General features: G+C 40.1%; 1 protein-coding gene across 1 annotated transcript in view; it reads right to left on the reverse strand.

Annotated features, from left to right (window-relative positions):
- The window catches only part of LOC128599269 (E3 ubiquitin-protein ligase RNF213), a 114,283-nt gene that overhangs the window by 39,593 nt on the left and 52,087 nt on the right, over positions 1-22,603 (reverse strand). The window contains exons 25-35 of the mRNA XM_053610780.1: positions 17,153-17,296; positions 16,626-16,796; positions 11,991-13,512; positions 10,091-10,284; positions 7,612-7,767; positions 3,146-6,688; positions 2,905-3,041; positions 2,651-2,749; positions 1,080-1,195; positions 476-598; positions 305-351 (exon numbers count right to left, since the gene is read on the reverse strand). Of these exons, the coding sequence (XP_053466755.1) occupies positions 305-351; positions 476-598; positions 1,080-1,195; positions 2,651-2,749; positions 2,905-3,041; positions 3,146-6,688; positions 7,612-7,767; positions 10,091-10,284; positions 11,991-13,512; positions 16,626-16,796; positions 17,153-17,296 (6,252 nt within the window). The remainder of the gene's footprint in view (positions 1-304; positions 352-475; positions 599-1,079; positions 1,196-2,650; positions 2,750-2,904; positions 3,042-3,145; positions 6,689-7,611; positions 7,768-10,090; positions 10,285-11,990; positions 13,513-16,625; positions 16,797-17,152; positions 17,297-22,603) is intronic.

Here is a 22,603-nt window from a genome sequence, read left to right on the forward strand (position 1 = left end):
ACACAATGTACAAATGGCACCATGCACCCCTACACCACAGACAGATCTAATAGCACTGAACAGTGGACTCTAGAGCAAAATGGTGGTTAAAGGGATGCACAGTGAGCATTCCTCTACATATTAAAATAAAAAGAGCACTTTTTTTCCTCACTCCTGCCTCCTGAGCATCTGTGTTCCCCCGCCATGGCCTACAGTTGCCACACCACATGGTACCAAAGCGTGACAGGTCTGTCTGCATGAGGAGTGCAGTGTAGGAGCTTGTATAGCCATTCTATGAGCACACACACACACACACAGAGCTTACCTGTTTTTCAGAAAATGGGGGTTTAGGGCTTACCGTGTCAGGATCCTCTGTAAATTTGCAAAAGAATTAGTTTAACATTATATACCAAAATACAAACATTATATGATTACTGATGTGAGGACAAAAGGAATTAAAATCAGAATACAGGTTGCAAAATTATATCAACATTACCTGTAGCAGAGTAGGAACGTTTTGCGAGACATTCTGAGACAGTCACGCGCTGTAGCTCATAAATGTCGCCGGGAAATCCCGGAGTTGCAACTAGTTCATCTATGTGTAGTGAAACCCAGCCATCTAAAAAGACACATTTAGAGCCACATTTATGGCATTTAACAGATGCCCTTATCCAGAGCAACTTACAGAAATGCTTTGGAGTCTCTTTCAGTAAATCCTCATGCTGGTTCACCAGGTCAGGGACTAATAGTACACACATCACTGTACAGGTATGTGTACATTAGTTATAAAAGCTAAAGTGTCATGAAAAATGGCCACATATCGTATACAGACAACTCTCTACAAAAATACAACGTGATGCGTTCTTATAGTAGCAAGATTCTTACTGGAATCAAAATGCATTTTATTAAAAAAAACTTCAGTCATAGCAAAGGAAATCATTAGAAAATATTAAGTGTAATACATATAATACAAAAGTTTTTCATTCTCAACCACATTCAAGCTAAACTCAGCCTTCATATGTCATATGACATGTTCTTTCTATTTTCTGTATTTAATTACTCTGTAAACTGTGCAAATTAATACATTAAGCAGGAATAACCTCCAAATGTGGCAATAAATCCACAGCCTCCTGAAATCCGGGGCAGCCTTGTAAGAAGCACAACGTCAAAGGCAGCTCCACCTGAGACTGAACTTTTGATCCGTGCAATGCTGTGTCTGAAAGTCACACACATTTAAAAAAAACAAAGCTTTTAGTTGAATTATTTAATAGACATTATGAGATTTCTGGGGTGCATTTCCAGTCGGAGATTCTGGGTTTTAAAGTAGCATCTAGACCACCACCTTTAAACACCAGCACTTCAATAAAAGTCTAGCAGATTGCCAGCATATTACTGCATGAATATTCAGCAGCACATAAAATAGCACTTGATCCAGCACATTCTATTATTTTGCATATAATTTTTATATCAGGAGCTAACAGTTAATTAAGCACACAAAACTTTTTGTGTGATGTAGTTGATCTGACCATAAATTTAATTTGCTATTTTATATTGATTTGTTAAATTAAGAAAAAAATAATGGAATATTTTAATAAGCAATGTCTTCGTGTCTTTTGTGGGGGAAAAAAAATTGTGCACTTTAAAGGGATGGTGATATTTCAATTTCAATTTCAATTTCAATTTTATTTGTATAGCGCTTTTTACAATAGACATTGTCTCAAAGCAGCTTTACAGAAATATCAACACGGTATACAGATATTAAAGGTGTGAATTTATCCCAACTGAGCAAGCCACTGAGTGGCGACGGTGGCAAGGAAAAACTCCCTAAGATGTTTTAAGAGGAAGAAACCTTGAGAGGAACCCGACTCAGAAGGGAACCCATCCTCATCTGGGTAACAACAGATAGTGTGAAAAAGTTCATTATGGATTTATATGAAGTCTGTATGGCGTTAAGAGCAGCCGTAGTCCCAGCAGTCTGGAATTAAAGAAGATTTGAGCTCCATCCAGAGGCAGAATATTAATTGTTGTTGTTGTCCTTTGGCTGCACCCATTAGGGGTTGCCCAGCAGATCATTCGTATGATCCGCATATTTGATTTGCCACAGGTTTTACACCGGAAGACCTTCCTGATGCAACCTGATGCAAGGTTGGTTCCCTGCCTGTGAATCGAACCTAGTCTGTGGCAGTGAGAATGCAGGATCCTCATTGCTGGACCACCAGGGGACAGACGATGATGTAAAATAATTAATTAAATATAAATTCAATTAATTATTTACCAGTGTTTATGTATTTAATATTGTCCTCAGATGACATTCCACAGTGTTTTTCAGTCTATTTACAGCCAAAACATAACTTTCAGCAATACATATCATGGTTACATCAAACTATTAAACAGTGGCACTGGAATACATCTTACTGCAATTAATAATTAAAGTGAAGACCTCCATTTGTAATTAGAGGATACTGAGATCCAAATTGGGTGAACAGTCACTTTTCTTTATTCTTAATTGCCAATTTTAAGATGTTTCCAACTCTGTTTATAAATACATTAAATACATGTTCTTCATATCTCAGCAGAATGAAATATTGGCAAAAACCCCATTCAACGGCTTTGCAGTTTCAGTCTAAACTCCACATATAGCTAAACATTAATAATGGGTTTCTCTTTTTACCTCACACAGAAGAGAAGTCTCCGACTTTGTTTTGGATCATCAAAGTAAGACTGCAGTAGCAGGAGTTTGCGTGCTCCTGTGTCAATGCCAAGAAATTCACTAGAAGAAACAATACCTCATCACTTTTGTCACAACCTTGGCAAGCACCAGTAAGTCAAGCATTAATCTTTTATAATAGTACAGTTGAATTTGTTTATCAAACATAATTAGAAACTGATTATAAACCATCTTTTATAAGGCAGTAAAATCATTACCTCACTGTTTGAGAGAATGACTGCTCTGTGTAAAACTCGTTCAATAATAAGAGACAGGAATCGCTCTCTGTAATGTCAAGCTCCTTAGTCATTTTTTCCACATCTCTTTTATTGAGCAGTCGAGAATATGTTGATACCTGTTTTAAATAATATGTAATAATAAACACTCAAAATGGATTATTAAATAAAATTATATCATATAAAGTAAAGCATGTGGTGACAAATACACATGAAAGCGTACCTCAAGACAAATTCCATTGGTTTCAGCCTCTCTGTATTTTATTAAAGCCTCTATTAAGCTGCCATGTGGCTGCTTTGCAAAATACACCTCTAGAAACGTCTCAGACTTTTTTTTCATGTATTTTGTGGCTCTCAGAACTGAATCTGGAGTTGCACACTGCAGAAGCATTTCCTGGGCCATTTCAAGAACTTCCTCTCTCTCATCATGATCCAGTTCCTGGGACAATATTTGTGGGCAGCACTGTAAAAGTATAGATGCACATGTATCTTCTGTGTAGCCAACTATAGTGTCATATTTTTTCTTGGTGGTGATGTCCTGGTCGCTTTCAGTTGAATCCTGTGTCACAAATAAGTTTAGCCATTTCTCCAATTCAGCCTGCATCTGTTGAGCATGTTCAGGTAGAATATTACTAATCTCCAAGCAGTGTTTTTCCAGTCGATTTAGCAGTGGTGTAGGGAACTGCTCATACACCGTGCTTTTCTCTTCAATGACAATCAGTCGAAATTCATCTTTGACTCTGCATTTAACTCTGTGAGATCCTAGCCCCAGGTCAACATAGTAACTCCCGCCTAATTTTACATAGCACTGATTCAGAGCATCATAGAGACTCTCATAAAGGCTCTGAATATTGAGCAGGACAACTGACCTTCCTGTCTCCATGCATGTCTTTATTCTGTTTACTGTACGGCAAACCTGGGAGTATTCTTCATCGTGTGGGAATCCTGATCCAAAGATGATTTCAACATTGCTTTCATTAATTATGTTCTGGGATTTCAAAATCTGAAGAGCAGCATGATTGATTGTTGGCAGTAGAAGGTACCTGGAAGTAAACCCTGAAGTCCCTACATCCAGGCTTTCTCTAAGCAGTGAGACTGTGTCACATTTGTTTGTTCTCACTTTATAAATATCACAAAATATTTCCAGAACATTTACAGAATCCAAACCACCAAAATTCCTTTGCACAGCCCTGGTTAGCTCTTCATCTGATGGCCTGCCATTTGCTTCTATGGCATAGGACATAATCAACTTTATAAGACTGTAAAAATCTCTGAGTCCAAAGAATTCACTTTTCTGTTCATCAAGCACTCTTAAGTAGAACTCAGTAAGCTTGGGAATCAAACACCTAATCTCTGTGTTGACTGATTCCTTATCACTTGAACAAATGTCACGAGCTGTGTTTTCCAGCTCCTCTGTCACAGGAGATGTTCTCAGAACCAAAATGCCACGGTTCATCTTTGCTGGATCCAATGACCAGTTAGAAATTCCAATAAATCCAACTTTCTTGAACTCATCAGGACTTTCATCATCAACACATCCATATTCCAGTAGGGGGTGTAATGTTTTCAGTGGCATTTTTGGAGAGTCTTCTGCTAATCCAATTTCATCAAGGACCACAACAGCAACGTATTCTTTCAAATTTTTCTTTTTCTGGAACTGTGCACATTGCCTGAATATAGAGATGATCCCATCAGGAGATGAGTGTGGGCTGCACTGGAATGAGGCCAGCTGGGCCTGCTTGTATCCTTTAAAAAGATCCCTTGGGGAAGCCTTGCCTTGCATTGCGTGAGCAGCAATTGTCTTGGACAAAGATTTTGAACTTCCAGGTTTTCCAACCAGAAACAGTGGGATTCTTAAGTTCATGCACACAACCATCATGAATACATTTTCTTTCAGAGCTTTATTCTTTGCCACTGAAGCTGGACAGTCAACATTTGAGATGAATGCTTCTTCGCAAAGCTCAATCTCTCTCTGAATGTCAATGTCTGTCACTTCAACAGAGAAAGCTTTTGAAACTTGTTTTAAGTATTCATTTCGATTCTCCAGTGAAGCCAAGTAGCAGACTCCGATTGCAAGAATAAGAGACCGAACCAGATCATCGATGCTTCCTTTGTTTCCTCTAATTTTGTCAATTTCCTGAAATAATGTGTCCTTTTGTTGATAAAACCAAATGACTGTTTTCATGCACCGCTCTATGTCTCTGAGACTGACCATCCGGCATTCATCAGTTAACTCTAGCATATGCTTCTGAGAGGCAGAGATTACCTTCGTAAATAAAGCCTGATGTCCAGCATTGGGCAGTTTTTCTTTTTGAAAGAAATTCTTGACCATCTGTGTTATATAGAGCTCCTGTGTATGCTCATTTAACTTTCCAAAGTCCCACACCAGAGGAGTAAGACTAGGTGGTAATGGCTGAACTCTGTAGACCAGCTGTCGCATTGGTATCTGCCCAAGTTTCTCCTCTGTATTCTCACTCCTGACTCTGTATCCCAATCCAGCTCGTTCCAGTTGCTCTATGGCCTCCTTTGAGTGCTTCCTGTAGGGATTACATGCTGCAATGAACTTAAGGCGAGGTGCATCAATCGGTTCTCCATTGACAGACTTGTCACAGATCACCTCCTTGATTGCATTAACTGCCTCTGTTGTATTAGCTTCATCAAAAAACAGCACTGTATCCAAATTATAGACTTCATTCTCTTTTGAAATCTCAATTGCCTTCATCACTTTCTTGTAAATGACACTGGAGGATGTACCTCCGTGCACCCGCACCACAATCAGGTTTTGTCTCTGCTTTTTTGTGTGTGTCTCTGATCTCAGCAGGTCGCACATGAACTGAACCAGCCGGGTCTTTCCACATCCTGTTTCTCCCATGATGATCACAGGAATGTCCGACTCAAATCGAAGGTGAATCGCAAGGATTTTCATCACATTATCTAATGTCAACTGATATGTATCATCTGGATCCTCCACGGTACTGACACCTAGAACTCTGCCTATAATATCAAGCTGTTCGGCACGGGGCATTTGCTCAAAGTCAATGTTAAATGGCACTCTTTGAGCCTTTAATTGGTTAAAAAGTCTCTTATCAATAATTTGCTTTTCCACTACCACCTTAGTGCGTGCATCAACTGCATCTAAATTGTGAATGTGGAATCCCAAAAATGTCATGGATTGATTATCCGCATTGAACAAGATGTAAGGATGTGCCTGTTGTTCCCATCGTCGTCTGAGCTGAAATTCTCCGAGAGCTGCGTCTTCTGCTGCTGCATCTTCCCCTTTCTCGTTACTGTCATCAGACGTCTTTAGGGACCTCATGGAAAAATCCTTGGACATTGTCATCATGAATTTCACAACAAATTTTTTAAAGCCTGTCAGGTCATCTTTTAAGGCTGCGCTACAAAAAAAAGAGTGTTCGCATTTCTTCAGCTGGCTGTTTAGAAAGTGTGTGAAATTCCTCAATTCTCCCCAAGACGGGTTTTTAATGTCACAGAACTTCAAAACACACTCCAGCCATTCCTTTGGCGAATCTTCAACAGATTTGGGACTGAAAGTGAAACTCTCAAGTTTGTCTTGTTGTCGTCTGTAGATTTTAAAGTACTGGTAAGTGCGCTGAAAGGCTTCACTACGAAACTCTGCATCGTCCATTAGCTGGTAGTCTTTATCGCATGATCCTTTCTGCTCTAGGTGTCTCAGGGTTTCCTCAGGTGAAAGACACTTAACAGTTGGCAACATTTCCAAAAATGAGTCTTCTACTTGAGATGATATCTGAGAGTAAAAATAGTTACAGAAATTATTACGTTTTCGCTAAATATTTAAATACATTGAGAAGATAACCATATCATAAAACCAGGTCAGAGTTTTAATACAACTTTAATACGTCAATTTTTTCCTAAACGTTTTATCATGCCTGGAAAGATTGTCATTTTTTACACACAGTGCCCTCCACTAATATTGGCACCCTTGGTAAATATGAGCAAAGAAGACTGTGAAAAATTGTCTTTATTGATTAAACTTTTGATCTTTTGTTAAAAATATATACTAGATTTTATAGAAAATATAGAAAAATATATTTTAAGTATATTCCCATTGATATAATATATATATATATATATATATATATATATATATATATATATATAGTACACCTGGGTGACTAGGAACAGGAAATTGTTCAACCATGACTTCCTGTCTCCCAGGGGTATAAATATGAGGTAACACACAGGCCAAATTCCCTTAGTCATTCAGAACGATGGGTAAGAGCAAGGAATTGGACGTGTGTCTATATCGTCTCAACACACTGAGAAGAGGATGGTTCGAGTGGAGGGCACTGTAGTATACAATGATGTGTAGAAATGTGTCTAGATATATATGAGTATACTACATGAAGCTCTCGCTCTTTCACGTTGTCTTCTGCCCAAACCGAGCCAAAAGCCAAATAATGGAGGGGTACAAATGAGAGAACTAATAAATATAGATGATATTTAAAATCACTCATGATGTTTAGACAAGCAAAGTTTCTGGTAGATTAAGGACAGCTGTGTGTGTATGTGTGGGTTTTCTTTGTTTTTGGTTTTTATATTGAAAAAATAAATGATTAATCAGAATCCATTCCAAACACAATCTGGAATATAAACCCACAACATAGCTACCACATAAAAATTTACAAAATAATTCAGCATGGTGATTACCTCAGAGCTGTGCCGGTCACATTCCCTGTGCTTTCTTTTTGTGTATTCCACCAAGTAAATGTGGGAGTCATTGCACCTCCATATGATACCATCAGGGCTCTGGAAACATCTCAGCACAAACAGCTGCAGCAGAAAGGTATACAGTCCTTTTGTCACCTGAATACAGAATTTATGCAGATTAGTGCTGGAACAGTGTGATAGTCAGCGTATGATATACAGTACAGTATGGTAGGGTTTTGTTTACAGCAGGCTAGTTGTGGGGAATCACTCAAAGCCTTTAGTAGTGCATCAGCACAAAACAGTATTATAGAAACGTCACTGTCACCCCCTCTCAGGACATGAACTCCCAGCTGTCACGTCTACGCCAGAATCAGCGTCAAACTCCATATCCCAGAATACATCACGAACTACAGACACTGACCCCTTTGACTATAACACCCACACACCACATTCAATGTCATGAGATTACTGATCACACAAACCTGGACACACCACTGAACCTACATAAGCACACTCCAAACACACACACACACACACACACACACACACACACACAGTATTTGCTCAGCTTTATTTTCACAACTGACATACCAAGGCTTTATTCTGATCGCTGTTTATGTTTTGGGATTGATTGTGATTTTATCTAGACCTCTGATGTCCTGTTTGTTCATAACCTAAACTCACGTCTATCTTGTGACCTTGATTACGTCCAGTATTTTGGATGTTTTTGTGTTCCCCAGTCCTCTCCCCATGGCTGTCTCTCCCAGGGCTCAGTTGTTTAGAAGTAATCTGATCAGATTTTAGCTATCGGATTGGATCTAATCTTGAAAATGGGTTGTTCAAAAGGAAAAAAAGGATTCTGAAATCAGATATGATGTAATCCAATCTTGCTTTTGATCTGGATCAAACCTTCAGTATGTGTTGATCAACATTTTTAGTAGGATTGAGATACCTCTTATCCAAAAAATCAGGATTATACTGATCCCAGCAGAAGGTGGATTCAGTGAGAATTTCAGGAACAAAATTTAATGAAAAGTTAAAACTGGTCAAATAATATAGCCTTTGTATTATGTAGTATATACCATTCATCCATCTTCTACCGCTTTTTCCTTCTCAGGGTCACAGGGGAACCTGGAGTCTATCCCAGGGAGCATGGGGCACAAGGCGGGGTACACCCTGGACAGGGTGCCAATCCATCGCAGGGCACAATCACATACACACTCACACACCCATTCATACACTACGGACACTTTAGACACGCCAATCAGCCTACCATGCATGTCTTTGTACTGGGGGAGGAAACCGGAGTACCCGGAGGAAACCCCCGCAGCACGGGGAGAACATGCAAACTCCACACACACAGGGCCACGGTGGGAATCGAACCCCCGACCCTGGAGGTGTGAGGCGAACGTGCTAACCACTATTTGTCACTGTATATTAATTACAATGACACAATCATCAGAGATGAACCAGTCAAAAATAGTTTCTAACAATTGCAAAGAACTGAACTTTCTTATTTTGTTATCTATTGGACATTTAAAACACGTGTTCAAAATATCCCCAATATTTGTGAATAATGAATATTTATTTGCGGTGGGTCAGATGAGGGGTCTGACTGTTTAATAGAAATAGAAAAATGAATGGGATGTTTGCATTGTTTTATTGTGCTGTTTTCTGTCTCTTCAAATAAAAACACTTGAAGTGACCCCGTGCTGGCTAATCTACCTGCTGTTCTTTACAGAGCTATATAACGTTGTGAGATGCAGTCCAATTTAGAGCACTAGTAATTCAGATTTGGTAATCTTGAAAGGTTTGTACCTGGATCAGGGTGATCCAATCCAATGTTGCTTTGAAAAAACTGACACAAAAGTAAGATGAGTTACTTTATCCTGAAACATGGGATTTTCAAATCCAGATCATTCTGATCCAGATTAAAATTTTTGAACAACTGGGCCCTGGAGATCAAATTGGTTGCTTTTGTTTTTGTTGTTGTTTTTTTTTTTCCGACCCTAGTCTGCTTTCTAGGTTTAATCTTTGGATAAATATGACCCTCAAAATTTTGGAGTCATCACCTATATTGGTATATTATAATATTAACTATAATTATTTTACAATTCCCTATCACAATATACTGTCATACAAAATGTTTACACAATTTGTGAAACATGGAAAGAGAATTAAATCATAGCACTTGGAGTTTTTTTGGTTTCTGAGATGCAACTAGATATTCAGCTAACTATCATCACCATCAAACAGTTTGCTGGGTTGACTGTTTCTTCTACAAAATTTAATTTGTAGCTCACATCCTCTTAATCATAGTGACAGCTTTTCGGCACACTTTAAGGACTACTGTTTAATAACCAATAGTTAATTGTAATCCAAGTAAACATACTTTTAAATGCATCCTGTTCTTTTTAAAATTAGAGTATCAATATCACATGTAGTCTGCTTTACCAACATATAAAATAAAAATACTAACCACAGGAGGAATGTCAAAGTGAACGATTCTTGGGACTTTGTCCATGGGTTTGTCCTCAAACTGCTGTAGCTGGGAGACAATATCTTCAGTCCTCAGCTGTGACTGGTTTATCCGTATTGTTTTATAAGTAAATCCTGCACTTTTAAGTTTTTCTTCAGACACTTTCACAAGATTTTTCACATACAGGGATTTTCCTATTGTAGAACAATAAATTAGAAAAAGTAAACAAGTAAAAAAGCCAAAGGCCCTGAACATTCAGAATTTCTTTTCAAACACACACACACACACACACACACACACACACACACAATCACTATCATGGAAATGGCATCTACAAGTGGTATTAGCTTTATAAATTATACAACCCCAATTCCAAAAAAGTTTGGACACTGTAAAATGTAAATATAAACAGAATGCACTGATCTGCAAATCTCATAAACCCGTATGTTATTCACAACAGAACATAGAAAACATATCACATGTTTAAACTCAGGAAATGTACTGTTTTAAGGTAAAAATAAATAATAAGGTAATTTTGAATTTGATGGCTGAAACATGTCTCAAAAAAGTTGGGACATGGCAACAAAAGGCTGGAAAAGTAAGTGTTAGTAAAAAGAAACAGCTGGAGGAACATTTTGCAACAAATTAGGTTAATTTGGAAAAGGTCAGTAACATGATTGGATGTAAAAAGAGGATCTTAGAGAGGCGGAGTCTCTCAGAAATAAAGATGGGATGGAATCTGGATGGAATGCAGTATATTGCTCTAAACCTGTATATACCTTCAGTATTGATGATGCCTTTCTAGATGTGTAAGCTGCAGATTCCATAGGCACTAATGCACCCCATACCATCAGAGATGCAGGTTTTGAACTGAGCGCTGATAAAAAGTCGGATAGTCCCTCTCCTCTTTAATCCTCTTTAGTTCAAAGGACGCAGCGTCCATGGTTTCCAAAAAGAATTTCAGATTTGGATTCGTCTGACCACAGAACCGTTTTCCTCGGTCCATTTTAAATGAGCTTTGGCCCAGAGAAGACGGCGGTGTTTCTGGATTATGTTCACATATGGCTTCTTCTCTGCATGATAGAGCTTTAACCAGCGTTTGTGGATGACACGGCGAACTGTGTTCACAGACAATGAGTCCTGGAGGTGTTTCTGAGCCCATGCAGTGATATCTATTACAGAATCAGGCCTGTTTTTAATGCAGTGGCTCCTGAGGGACGAAGATCACAGGCATGCAGTATTGATTGTCACTCTCGTCCGTTACGTACAGAGATTTCTCCAGACTCTCGGAATCTTTTGATGATATTATGTACTGTAGATGATGAGATATTCACAGTCTTCACAATTTTACATTGAGGACCATTATTCTAAAATTGTTCCACAAATTGTAGATGCAGTTTTTCACAGATTGGTGAACCTCTGTCCATCTTTACTTCTGAAAGACTCCGCCTCTCTAAGATCCTCTTTTTATACCCAATCATCTTACTGACCTGTTCCCAATTAACCTCCAGCTGTTTCTTTTTACTAACACTTACTTATCCAGCCTTTTGTTGCCCCACCCCAACTTTTTTGAGACATGTTGCAGCCATCAAATTCAAAATTACCTTATTATTTTCTTAAAATGGTACATTTCCTCAGTTTAAACATTTGATATGTTTTGTCTGTTTTGTTGTGAATAACATACAGGTTTATGAGATTTGCAAACCACTGCATTCTGTTTTTATTTACATTTTACACAGCATCACAACTTTTTTGGAATTGGGGTTATATCAGACATTTCACATACTGAACAATTCGTGAATGGCTCACTAAGTACATTTTGGTCATTTAAAAATTATATCTAAATAATTAAATCAGTCTGGGTGGCTGGACGCTTAAACCAAGTGGAAGAGAATCTTACCCATGCCAGCATGCTCTGAGAAAATGACTTTGGTTTTCATCTGAAACTGGTCGAGTTGGTTCAATTCTGTAAATCCAGTTTTAACCTCTGAGGATGTTTGGTGCTTGTGTAGGAGGTATTGTTTAATTTCCTCATTTCGATTTGAATTCTCAGAAACTGTCCTCTTAAACATGTCAAAAGCAGTGGCAACATAACTGTGATGTGCCTTTGAGTCACAGAAAATTAATAATTGGTAATCGCGCTTATACATGCCTCCCTGGACATGTGCATCTTGTGTTTTTTTGTAGAAAATGGACTCGAATTTTCGGGACACATCATGATTCAGTTTGTCTGCATTCAGTAAGCAGTAGATCTTCTCATGTGGGCTGCCAGGCTGTACAGCTCTCCTGATAATCAGCTCCACCTCTTCTGCAGTTGTCTCAGAGGTACAGACCAGAATTTCATCATAGGTTGGCAATGGTTGCTCTTTATCATTGTACAGAGATAGGCACAATGGAAGCATCTCAACATCTTTACAGGAAATCAGGTTGGGTTTGCCCCCTTCCAAAATGATTGGCAGTTTTCGTTTCACAGTCACTTCTGCAGATTTGGCAAGATGGTTCATGGTTTCCCCAAGAACATCTAAGTCTACAAACTTGTCTGATACGAGTCCTGAGAGTTTGCTGTGGTATGTCTGCCAAAGCATTACAATCTTCTCATCAGAATTTTCCAAGTTGGCAAATGCTGCTGCAATCTGCTCCTCTGTCATTGAAAAAGACACTTCTTCTGATGTGAGTCCACCTTTGAATTTCATTTTATTTTTAAGGACACTATCCCGTCTTGCCTCATATTTCTCACACCATTCCTGGACCCATTCTTCATCATCTTGATGATCATCAATACATTGCATCACAGTGTTTCGGTACTCCTCTATAGTCTCTGAGCCACTAAAACCTCCTACTACTTCCTCATCTTGTTCACAAAACATTATTGCTGCTTTGGTCTGTTCCTCTGTAATTCCTGCATCAAGAAAATATTCTATCATGTCTGGATAATCATTGAGGAACTTCTTGAGCTCGAGCGATGCTTGTGATCCACCACTTTCCACTGGGGTTTCGAGTGCTTTGGTGAGTGCATTTTGCACATCATTTCCTTCAACGTTATCTTTTATGATAGATAACATGTTAAGAAGACCAGTGCTTATGTTCTTCCACTCATTCCGAGATTCAGCCACAGAGCAACACAGATAGACTAGCTGTTTTGCTGTGAAGTAATTTAAGTAGTAGTACATGTTCCTTTTCTGCTCTGTGTACTTTAACCATTCCGAGAGACAACCTCTCATACTTTCACACAGTCCTTTCAACTCCTCAAGCAACGGTCTGTAACCTTTAATCTCTACTTTTGTAATACCAAACGTCACCCAAATTTTAATATCATGTGTTTGTTGGCAGTAGGCTCTCATCTCCCAGCCTTGAAACAGAATATGTCCAGCATCACTGAGGTCAAGGAAGCACTTTCCCACATTTATAATCTGCTCCAAAACCTGAAAAAACATGGATAATACAGTTGCTTTTTTCTGAGTAGCAGGGGCAATTATGCACTTTGTAGGTAAATTTCATTTGTTTATGTTTGTCATTGCTGTTTTAAGAACTGAGAAAGTGATCAAATCCTGGGATTAAATGGATAAAGGAACTATTTCAATTGGATTACCTGTTTAGAATTATTTAATTACTTCACTTTCGGATTATATCACGAGCCTGGCATGAGCTCTTGCTGCACTTTCAACACTTTGCCTACTCAGTCTTTTATAATTAAGGTTCCTCTCTCTCATGGAAGGCCTTTATAGTAAGTTGAGAAGGTAGTTTAACCTACTGTCTCTCACTAAATGTCAGCTTTCAGGAGGATTCACTAATTTCTGGTTAACATGTTCTGTTACTATTTTGGGTTACCATGGTCTGATAGAGGCACTATTTACTAACATTACCCTGGGCACATCATAGTCGAAGAAGTATGCATTTACGGACATATGTATTAAGTCTGAAATAGCAGAGAGGTCTGATGAAGAGCGTTAAGCAGAACTTATCCATGAGTAGACACCTGTACAACAACTCGTCTTCATTGCATCCTTCATGGTAATGCATGAGGAGTATTCACATTTAACAGCTGTATTATGTATTCATTATAGGTTTATAAGAAATAGAAGTGGCTATTTACAACTGGTTCATTTATTCTATATCTATTCACGGTCAGTCTGTCCCTGTCCCATCTTCAATATGCAACTGCTCTGCTCCTGACCAGCACTAAAAAGAGGGAAACATCTCGCTTGGCCTCCCTTCATTTGTTGCTAGTCTAGTACAGGATAGATCTCAAATTTGATTTGTTTTTGAATCTCTGCATGGTTTGGCACCAGGTTATAGCTCTGACCTCTGTCTTTTTAATATTTTAAGTGCTTTACGATCATCTAACCAGCTACTTTCAACCTTTCCAAGGACTTGGGGGAAGTTCAGAGGTGACTGGGTTTTATATACTGTCACGGCTGCAAGATTATGAAACAGCCTTTCCTTTTTCATAAAGGCATCAACCACTATTGACATATTTAACTACAATTTAAAACAACCTTTATTTTCCCAAGAACTGAAAATGTCTTTAATTTCTGTAGTATCACTTCTTCTGTTTTCCCCCCCTGTTGTTTTATCAATGGTTTTGTCTTATAATGATTTTATTTCTCTTTTTATTTTCTAATTAAATTTTATTTCATTAAATTTAATTTTATTTGTGTTTCATTTCATTGTTGTTTGGATTTAGCGGAGATGATGTACAGCACTTTGGCCAACACTTGTCTATTAAATGCGCTATATTGTTATGAAACGCTAACGGAGACAAACGCGGACAAACGAAGGGATAACGTGGGACGGACAACAGACGGAACACGGAACGAGATCAGAGTCGGGATTACTCAGGTTAATGGGTTATCAGGGGCGTAGGCAAATCGTAGTCTAAAGACAAGCGGATATCAAAAACCAGGAAAACGCTTATAACAATCAGGCTTGGTAAACCAACAGAGACAAGGCTGCTGAGCGGTTACTTCGCAAGCAGCTGGCGTTAATGAGGCCCTTTTATAACTTTAGATGGAATGCAGGTGTTCATAATCAGAACTCCGGCGAACTCGAGCACGGGCATGGCTGGGAAGTGTAGTCCTCTTCTGCCATGTCCCTGGGCGGCACTACACGTTGTGAACTGTAGCCGCGAGTTTGCTGTGGCGTATATAAATATATAAATAAAGGTGACTTGACATGTCTGAGCATTTTGCCTAGATAATGCTCATCACACCAGCATCATGAATTTTTTTTCATCTTAGAATTTCACCATTTTGTTTATGTAGTCTGAAGAGTTGTTGCATTTTTAAAATGTTTTGAGATCAACATTACATTAAAGTCCAACTGTGCCTCTATATTGGAAGAAATTGTTTTGCATTTTACTACATATAAGAATATCTGGTGGCAAGCTGAGAGTCCCTGCAGAGTTTCATTTCAACACACCTGCATTTAAATTCAACATATTACTGAAGGCCTTGATTAACAGGAGTAGGGATGTTAAAGTAGTATTCCATAGTAATACATTAAACATTCTGCGACGAAAGGTCCTTCAAAAACCTTCCAGAGTTTATGGAAGATCTTGTAACAGAGAAATGTCTTGGTTACGCATGTAACCCTGTAACCTGAGAAGGGAACTCAACGTTGCGTGAGCTCCACACTGTGGGAAGTGACCTCGCACGTGACCGGTATCTGAAGCTTGTGTAGCATCATGCCTATTTGTAGGCCTGCCATGATCAGGTGACGTGGCAATTAAGCGTGTCGTGTGATATAAAAACGGCACTGTGAACCGCACTGTATGAAATGAGGAAATTAGTCTATTTGCGAGTGTTACACAAATGACCAACGTGCAGTCTCGCTGAAGATAATAAAGGCTGATGGCGGTTCACAGGTGCTGTTTTTATTTCACGCGACGCACTTAATTGCCGCATTACCTGATCACGGCAGGCCTATAAATAGGCATGATGTTACACAAGTTTCTTATACCGGTCACGCGCGAGGGCGCTTCCCGCAGAACGGAGCTCATGCAATGTTGAGTTCCCTTAGAAAGGGAACTTATTCCTTCCTGCTTCTTAATTATTTTGTTTTTACACCAAATCTACAAAAACAAGTGTTTTCTAATCAGATGTGTAACCTCTGGTGTTATTCCAGTATTTTCTAACCACATCACTTTGCAAGTCATTTGAGGGAAGAGCGTTGGAGACACATTTGCATAAAAAAGAAAGGATGGACTGCTTTGGAAAATCTGGCAGAAGCCTGAAAGAACTTATTACAATGTTAACACTGACTTTATATTTAGAGTCAAAGACATTTTGTCAGAATAGGAATAACATTGTGATACTGTGGACAATTTCTCACAAATGAAAAATGTCAGAAAAATGTGAGGTGTGAAGATAAATGTGATTCATCACGAGCAAATTAAAACAGTTGAACTATTTCATTTTTACATAATTTTTTTTTTTTTTTTTTTTTTTTTTTTTAAGTTTTAGGGTTTTTAAAAAAAAATTTTTACCTGCATAACTAAAACAGGTGGAGCGCATTATAACTCCAATGCTAAACCTACCTCAATGTAGGTTGTGATTTCATCTTCTCGGTTTTTTACACTGACAGTAATCAGCATCAGTTTGTTTAGCAGTTCTTGAAGTTCAGCAAGCCTGTATGTTCTGTATCCCACATCTTGTCCATCAGACAATATTTCCTTGCATCTTAATGTGATGCAATTTTCCAAATTAATCTTTAAAACAAAGTAAAACATCATTGGGGAATGCAGCAAGTAATTTAGTACAACCAAATCACCTGTGTTACATTTGCCAAAATATATTATTAATTTTGTATTCTCAAAATTTTATAATTGCTTTTAAAATGTTAAAAGTATACGGGAGTACAAAGGCTTAAATTATAACAGTGTTTGATACTGGTTAGTTTTTCTTTATTTTAACAAATAACAATAAATTTAACAAGTAACCATAAATATATCTTTAAGAAGAAATGCAAGAAAAGAGAATCTCATAACACTTTGTAAGCCTTTGTAATATCTTCGGTAGATAACTAATAACCTCAGTCAAGAAAGTAATAGATTTTAACATTTACCCTTGATTGAGCTTCAGATGGACTTTTGATTATGTAAATCCCACTTTCATTTATATCTGTGGCCTGGTGCAAAGACGACCTCTCAACAGAACCATGAGTCTCATAGGCAATTCTGAGCCACTCCATGTTGTCACAGGAGGCTTTCTGTTAAAAATGTCATAATAAGAACATGTTCATAATGTATTAAAGAGTGACAAGCCTTTTAAATATATAATTGTAGTGGCATGTGGTCCAGATAAACAAACACATAAAAATGCACATTCCTATACAGTTTTTATTTGGGACCCGCCACCTCATCCCTCTTCAGATGACCATTGAGACTTATTACAAGTATTAGACATTTAACAGTCTATGGTCTCTTAAGGAGGGACGGATATCAAATCAACTGTAACTCATATTTCAAGGATAATATGGATAAGTGGTGGGTGTAGCACACGACACAAACATGATGGACTGTGATCAGGACTGTGGTGGTGATGATGAGGGATGGGAGGTGGTGGTTCGTAGTTTGATAGCTTTATCAAAAGAGAATGGGCATCCTTCACTGAAATGAATGATTATCCTGAAACCCCACTAACACTTCTATGGGACATTGGGAAAGCTGTTCTATGAGGAAAAATAGTATTGTATGCATTATATAAGAAAAAAAAAATATTTAAATACAGTGCCTTGCAAAAGTTTTCACCCCCTTGGCATTTTTCCTATTTTGTTGCATTACAACTAGTAATTTAAATGGATTTTAATTTGGATTTCATGTAATGGACATACACAAAATAGTCCAAATTGGTGAAGTGAAATGAAAAAATATTTTACTTTTTTTTTTTTTTTAATTTAAAACAGAAAAGTGGTGCGTGCATATGTATTCACCCCCTTTGCTATGAAGCCCCTAAATAAGATCTGGTGCAACCAATTACCTTCAGAAGTCACATAATTAGTTCAATAAAAACTTTTTTTTCAAAAAAAGTCTACCTGTGTACAATCAAAGCGTCACATGATCTGTCACATGATCTCAGAATATATGCACCTGTTCTGAGCAAGGGCCAACACCAAACATGCAGCACAATGAAGATCAAGGAGCTCTCCAAACAGGTCAGGGACAAAATTGTGGAGAAGTACAGATTAGGGTTGGGATATAAAAACTATCTGAAAATTTGAACATCCCAAGGAGCACCATTAAATCCATTATTAAAAAAATGGAAAGAATATGGCACCACAACAAACCTATCAAGACCGTCCACCAAAACTCACGGACAAGTCAAGGAGGGCAATAATCAGAGAGGCAACAAAGAGACCAAAGATAACCCTGAAGGAGCTGCAAATCGTCACAGCGGAGATTAGAGTATCTGTCCATGGAATCACTTTACGTCATACACTCCATAGAACTGGGTGTTACGGAAAAGTGGCCAGAAAAAAGCCATTGCTTAAAGAAAAAAAAAAAAAGCAAACACATTTTCTGTTCATCAAAAGGCATGTGGGAGACTCCCCAAACATATGGAAGAAGGTACTCTGGTTATGATTAAAAAAAAAAAAAATCCAAATTCCAGGTTGTAAGGCAGCAAAATAGGAAAAATGCCAAGAGAGGTGAATACTTTCAGAAGGCAGTGTATCAGTAAATTAAAGCTGAAATTCTGATCTATCAACTCATGTTCATCTTTTGCTCTCAAACTCAAATGTCTTCAATAAAGCCTTGTCATTCCAATTCTTTTGGAGGAGGCTGTGCAAATGGATTGACTTGTGGCATTCTGTGTAGATCCTTACATACTTCTTGACTGAAAATTTTGATCAACATTTCAGTATCAGTAAACGTCTGGGTTACGTATGTAACCCTGTTCCCTGAGAAGGGAACGAGACATTGCGTTTAGCATAACACTGTGTGAGCGCCCCTCGCGTGTGACCGGCATCTGAAGCTTCCGTAAAATCATGCCTATTTATAGGCCTGCCATGATCAGGTGACATGGCAGTTAAGTGCGTCATGTGATATATATATATATATATGGCACCTGTGAACTGCTTATCTGAAGCAAAGACGCAATTCACAGGCCTACCCCGGTACGATAAAGCTACGCAACGTCTCGTTCCCTTCTCAGGGAACAGGGTTACATGCGTAACCCAGACGTTCCCTTTCAAAGGCACTTTTCAAGCACCTCCATGGTGCTTTTAGCATAACAATATGGGACTGAGAATACCCACTCCACCATATGGAGGGTACGGCCTGTTCAAAAAGACCCAAGCCCAAGGGTCACTGCAGGACACTCGAGCCTGGGGTGTAATGAATATCCAGGCTGTAATAACGAATGGATATGTGCGGCATAGACCACACTGCAGCAGCACATACATCCTGTAAGGATACCACTTTGGACAAAGCCTTTGAGGAGGCGACCGCCCTAGTGGAATGAGCCCTTATGCCCAGAGGCATGGCGAGACCGCATACCTCATAAGCGATAGAGATTGCTTTCACTATCCAATTAGAGATGTGCTGCTTTGACACAGCATCAAATCTACTGTCACCCCCAAGCAGACCAGCAGCTGCTCCGACTTGCGCCACTGGCTGGAGCGGTGAATGTAAGTACAGAGAGCCCTTAATGGACACAGCAAATGCATTCTCTCTTGTTCCTGTGTGAGGAACAGAGGGCAGAAAGGCTGCAACACCACAGGCTGGGCAGCAGGTGTAGGCACTTTAGGAATATAATCCAGCCTAGGATACAGGAAGGCCTTGGCTAATCCAGGGGTAAAGGCAAGGCAGGAAGGGGCAACTGAGAGAGCTTGTAGATCTACTACTCGCTTGAGAGATGTCAGGGCCAGCAGAAGAGCTACCTTTAGAGTCAGAAGCTTCTCAGAGGCTGACTCTAAGGGCTCAAATGGGACAGACCTTCCAGGACCACAGAAAGGTCCCAGGAAGGTACGCGCGGCATGCAGATGGGCCTCAGCCACCTGAGACCATGCATAAACCTCGAAGTTAGAGGATTTTGCCCCACAAAGGCTCCATCAACATCGGCGTGGCTGGCCGAAATGGCAGCCACGTAAACCCTGATTGTAATAGGAGCCAACACCGCTGAGAAGTGTTCTTGTAAGAATGCCAAGACTGTAGAAATTGCGCAGTTCACTGGGTCTACAGTGGATCCCTGCAAATGGGAATTTCCCAAGGAGTGCCATCTAGCAGGAATATTATCTCTGAGAACCATATTCGAGCTGGGCAATAAGGTGCTACTAGCAGCAGACATAGACTGTCTTGGGGATCTCTGGCTAGAATTTGTGGGAGCCGAGCGATTGGGGGAAAAGCATACATATGTGACCTTGGCCACATGTGCACCATGGCGTCCAGCCCTAATTGTACGGGAGGAGTGAGGGCGAACCACAGTGGGCAGTGTGCTGTCTCCTCGGAAGCGAACACATGCAGTCCCTCTTGGCCAAACCTCCACCATATGGACTTCACCACTTGTGGATGGAGCCACCAAGCCCTGGGCCTCAGCCCCTGCCTCAACAGGATGTCTGCCCCCATCTTCCAGTTGCCCAGAATGTACATTGCACTCACTGACAAAACTTTCCTTCTGCCCAAAGTTGAATTAGCTGCGCCTGCCTGAACAGGGGCCGCGGACATAATCCTCCATGGTGGTAAATATATGAGTCCACCACTATGTGTTGTCTGTTCACACATGGTGACCTCTCAATTGAGGAAGAAGGAATTTCAGTGCTAGAAATATGGCCCACATTTCTAGGCAATTTATATGCTGCTCCAGATTAGGGATGCTTCAGAGACCATGAGCTGGACAGCTGTCTAAGGCCACGCTCCAGCCCGTGAGGGAGGTGTCTGTCATTACCGGCTTGTGCTATGGAGACACCCCTAGAGTGTGACCCAAGACTAGAAACCAGGGACACTCAAATTCTCAGAGCACGTAGGCATCACCGCGTGATACTGATTACTCTCAGAGGTTTCGTCCAAGGACCCCAACTTCTCAGCCACCACTGAACGGTCTTCTGTGCAATAGGTCCAATGGTATGATGTTGGCTGCCCATAAGCTCCAATAGTCTCCCATAGAGACTGGAGGGGATGCCAAGATCCAGCTTTATCTTGATCAATGTTGATAGGGTTGACCCTATGCATGTTGGGGATAGAAACGCCCTCATCGTAATAGAGTCCTTATAACCCCTACAAAAGTTGTCCACTGCACTGGAGAAAGCATTCTTTTCTGAGGTTCAACCTGAGCCCCAAGCTCTTCATGTGGGCGAGAACAACATCCTGATGTTGAACCGCCAGTTCCCTGGATTGTGCTAGAATTAACCAGTCATCTAGGTAGTTTAGTACACAGATGCCCTGGAGTCACAATGGAACCAGAATCTCATCCATGCACTTTATAAAGGTGCGAGGGGATGTGGAAATATGCACCTTTTAGATCTATCGTCACAAACCAGTCCTCAAACTGAATCTGTGGAACGATAAGTTTGGGCGTCAGCATCTTGAACCTCTATGTCCGAAGAGTACAGTTCAGATGACGCAGAGGTAAAATTGGCGGCATACTCCTCTATTTTTTGCAGACCAGAAAATAACAGATGAAAAACCTCCCTTCCTCAGGGAACGGGGTACATGTTCTCTGGCCCCTTTGTCCAAGAGGAATCTTACTTCCTGCACCAACGTCTGGCTCTGGTCTGTGCTGACTACTTTGGTGAGCACACCTCTGAACCAGGGGGTCGAGCTCTAAACTGGACCAGGTAACCCTTTTCTACGGTAGACAGAACCCATGGAGACACATTTGGCAGTAGTTTCCATGCTGCCGGACGGTCTTTTAGTGACGTTAACTATTCCATATTCTATTGGAGGGAAAGCATCAGAGTTTTGTTGCCCTGTGACAGCTCGCTGACCAGAGAACACTGAAAACTTGGGACAGTCTTGGCTAGGGGAGGCACTACACTAGCACTGTGGGCTAACTGCCCTAACAACCTCATGTCCCCTGACACGTCCCTCCACGGCCCCTCAGGACTACTCTTCTTTATCTGCTTGGTCTTTACGACCATTCTCAGATCAGGCCTAGTAGCAGGCCACGACTGTGGCCGCCCAGTTCCTCTGGCTGTCTGTGGGGGTTGGCGGGCTGCCATAGTTGCCTTCTGTGTCTCCCTCACACTAGTGTTTTCCCATGGATGCCCGAGTGAACTCGACACAACAAGGAAGGAACTGGCTGAATGCCGCCATATGTCGAGCTCACTCAGCAGGTCTGCTTGGTAGGCCTGCAACACTGTCATTGTCTGCAGTGACCCACAAGCAAGACTACTACTGCATAGGCCTTGTCCACCAATGCCACAGTGGCCTTATACGGTGGTTTGGATGGCAAAGCCGGCCCCCCTAATTACCTGCGGTCGATGGAGAGAGGTAGCTTGCAAGCACCTCCTCCACCTTCAGCATAGCTAAATAGCCATGCCATTCATTCCCCACAATGGCCAAATAATCCAACATCGTGG

This window comes from Ictalurus furcatus, chromosome 22 (genome assembly GCF_023375685.1).
Source record: "Ictalurus furcatus strain D&B chromosome 22, Billie_1.0, whole genome shotgun sequence".
Lineage (NCBI taxonomy): Eukaryota > Metazoa > Chordata > Actinopteri > Siluriformes > Ictaluridae > Ictalurus > Ictalurus furcatus.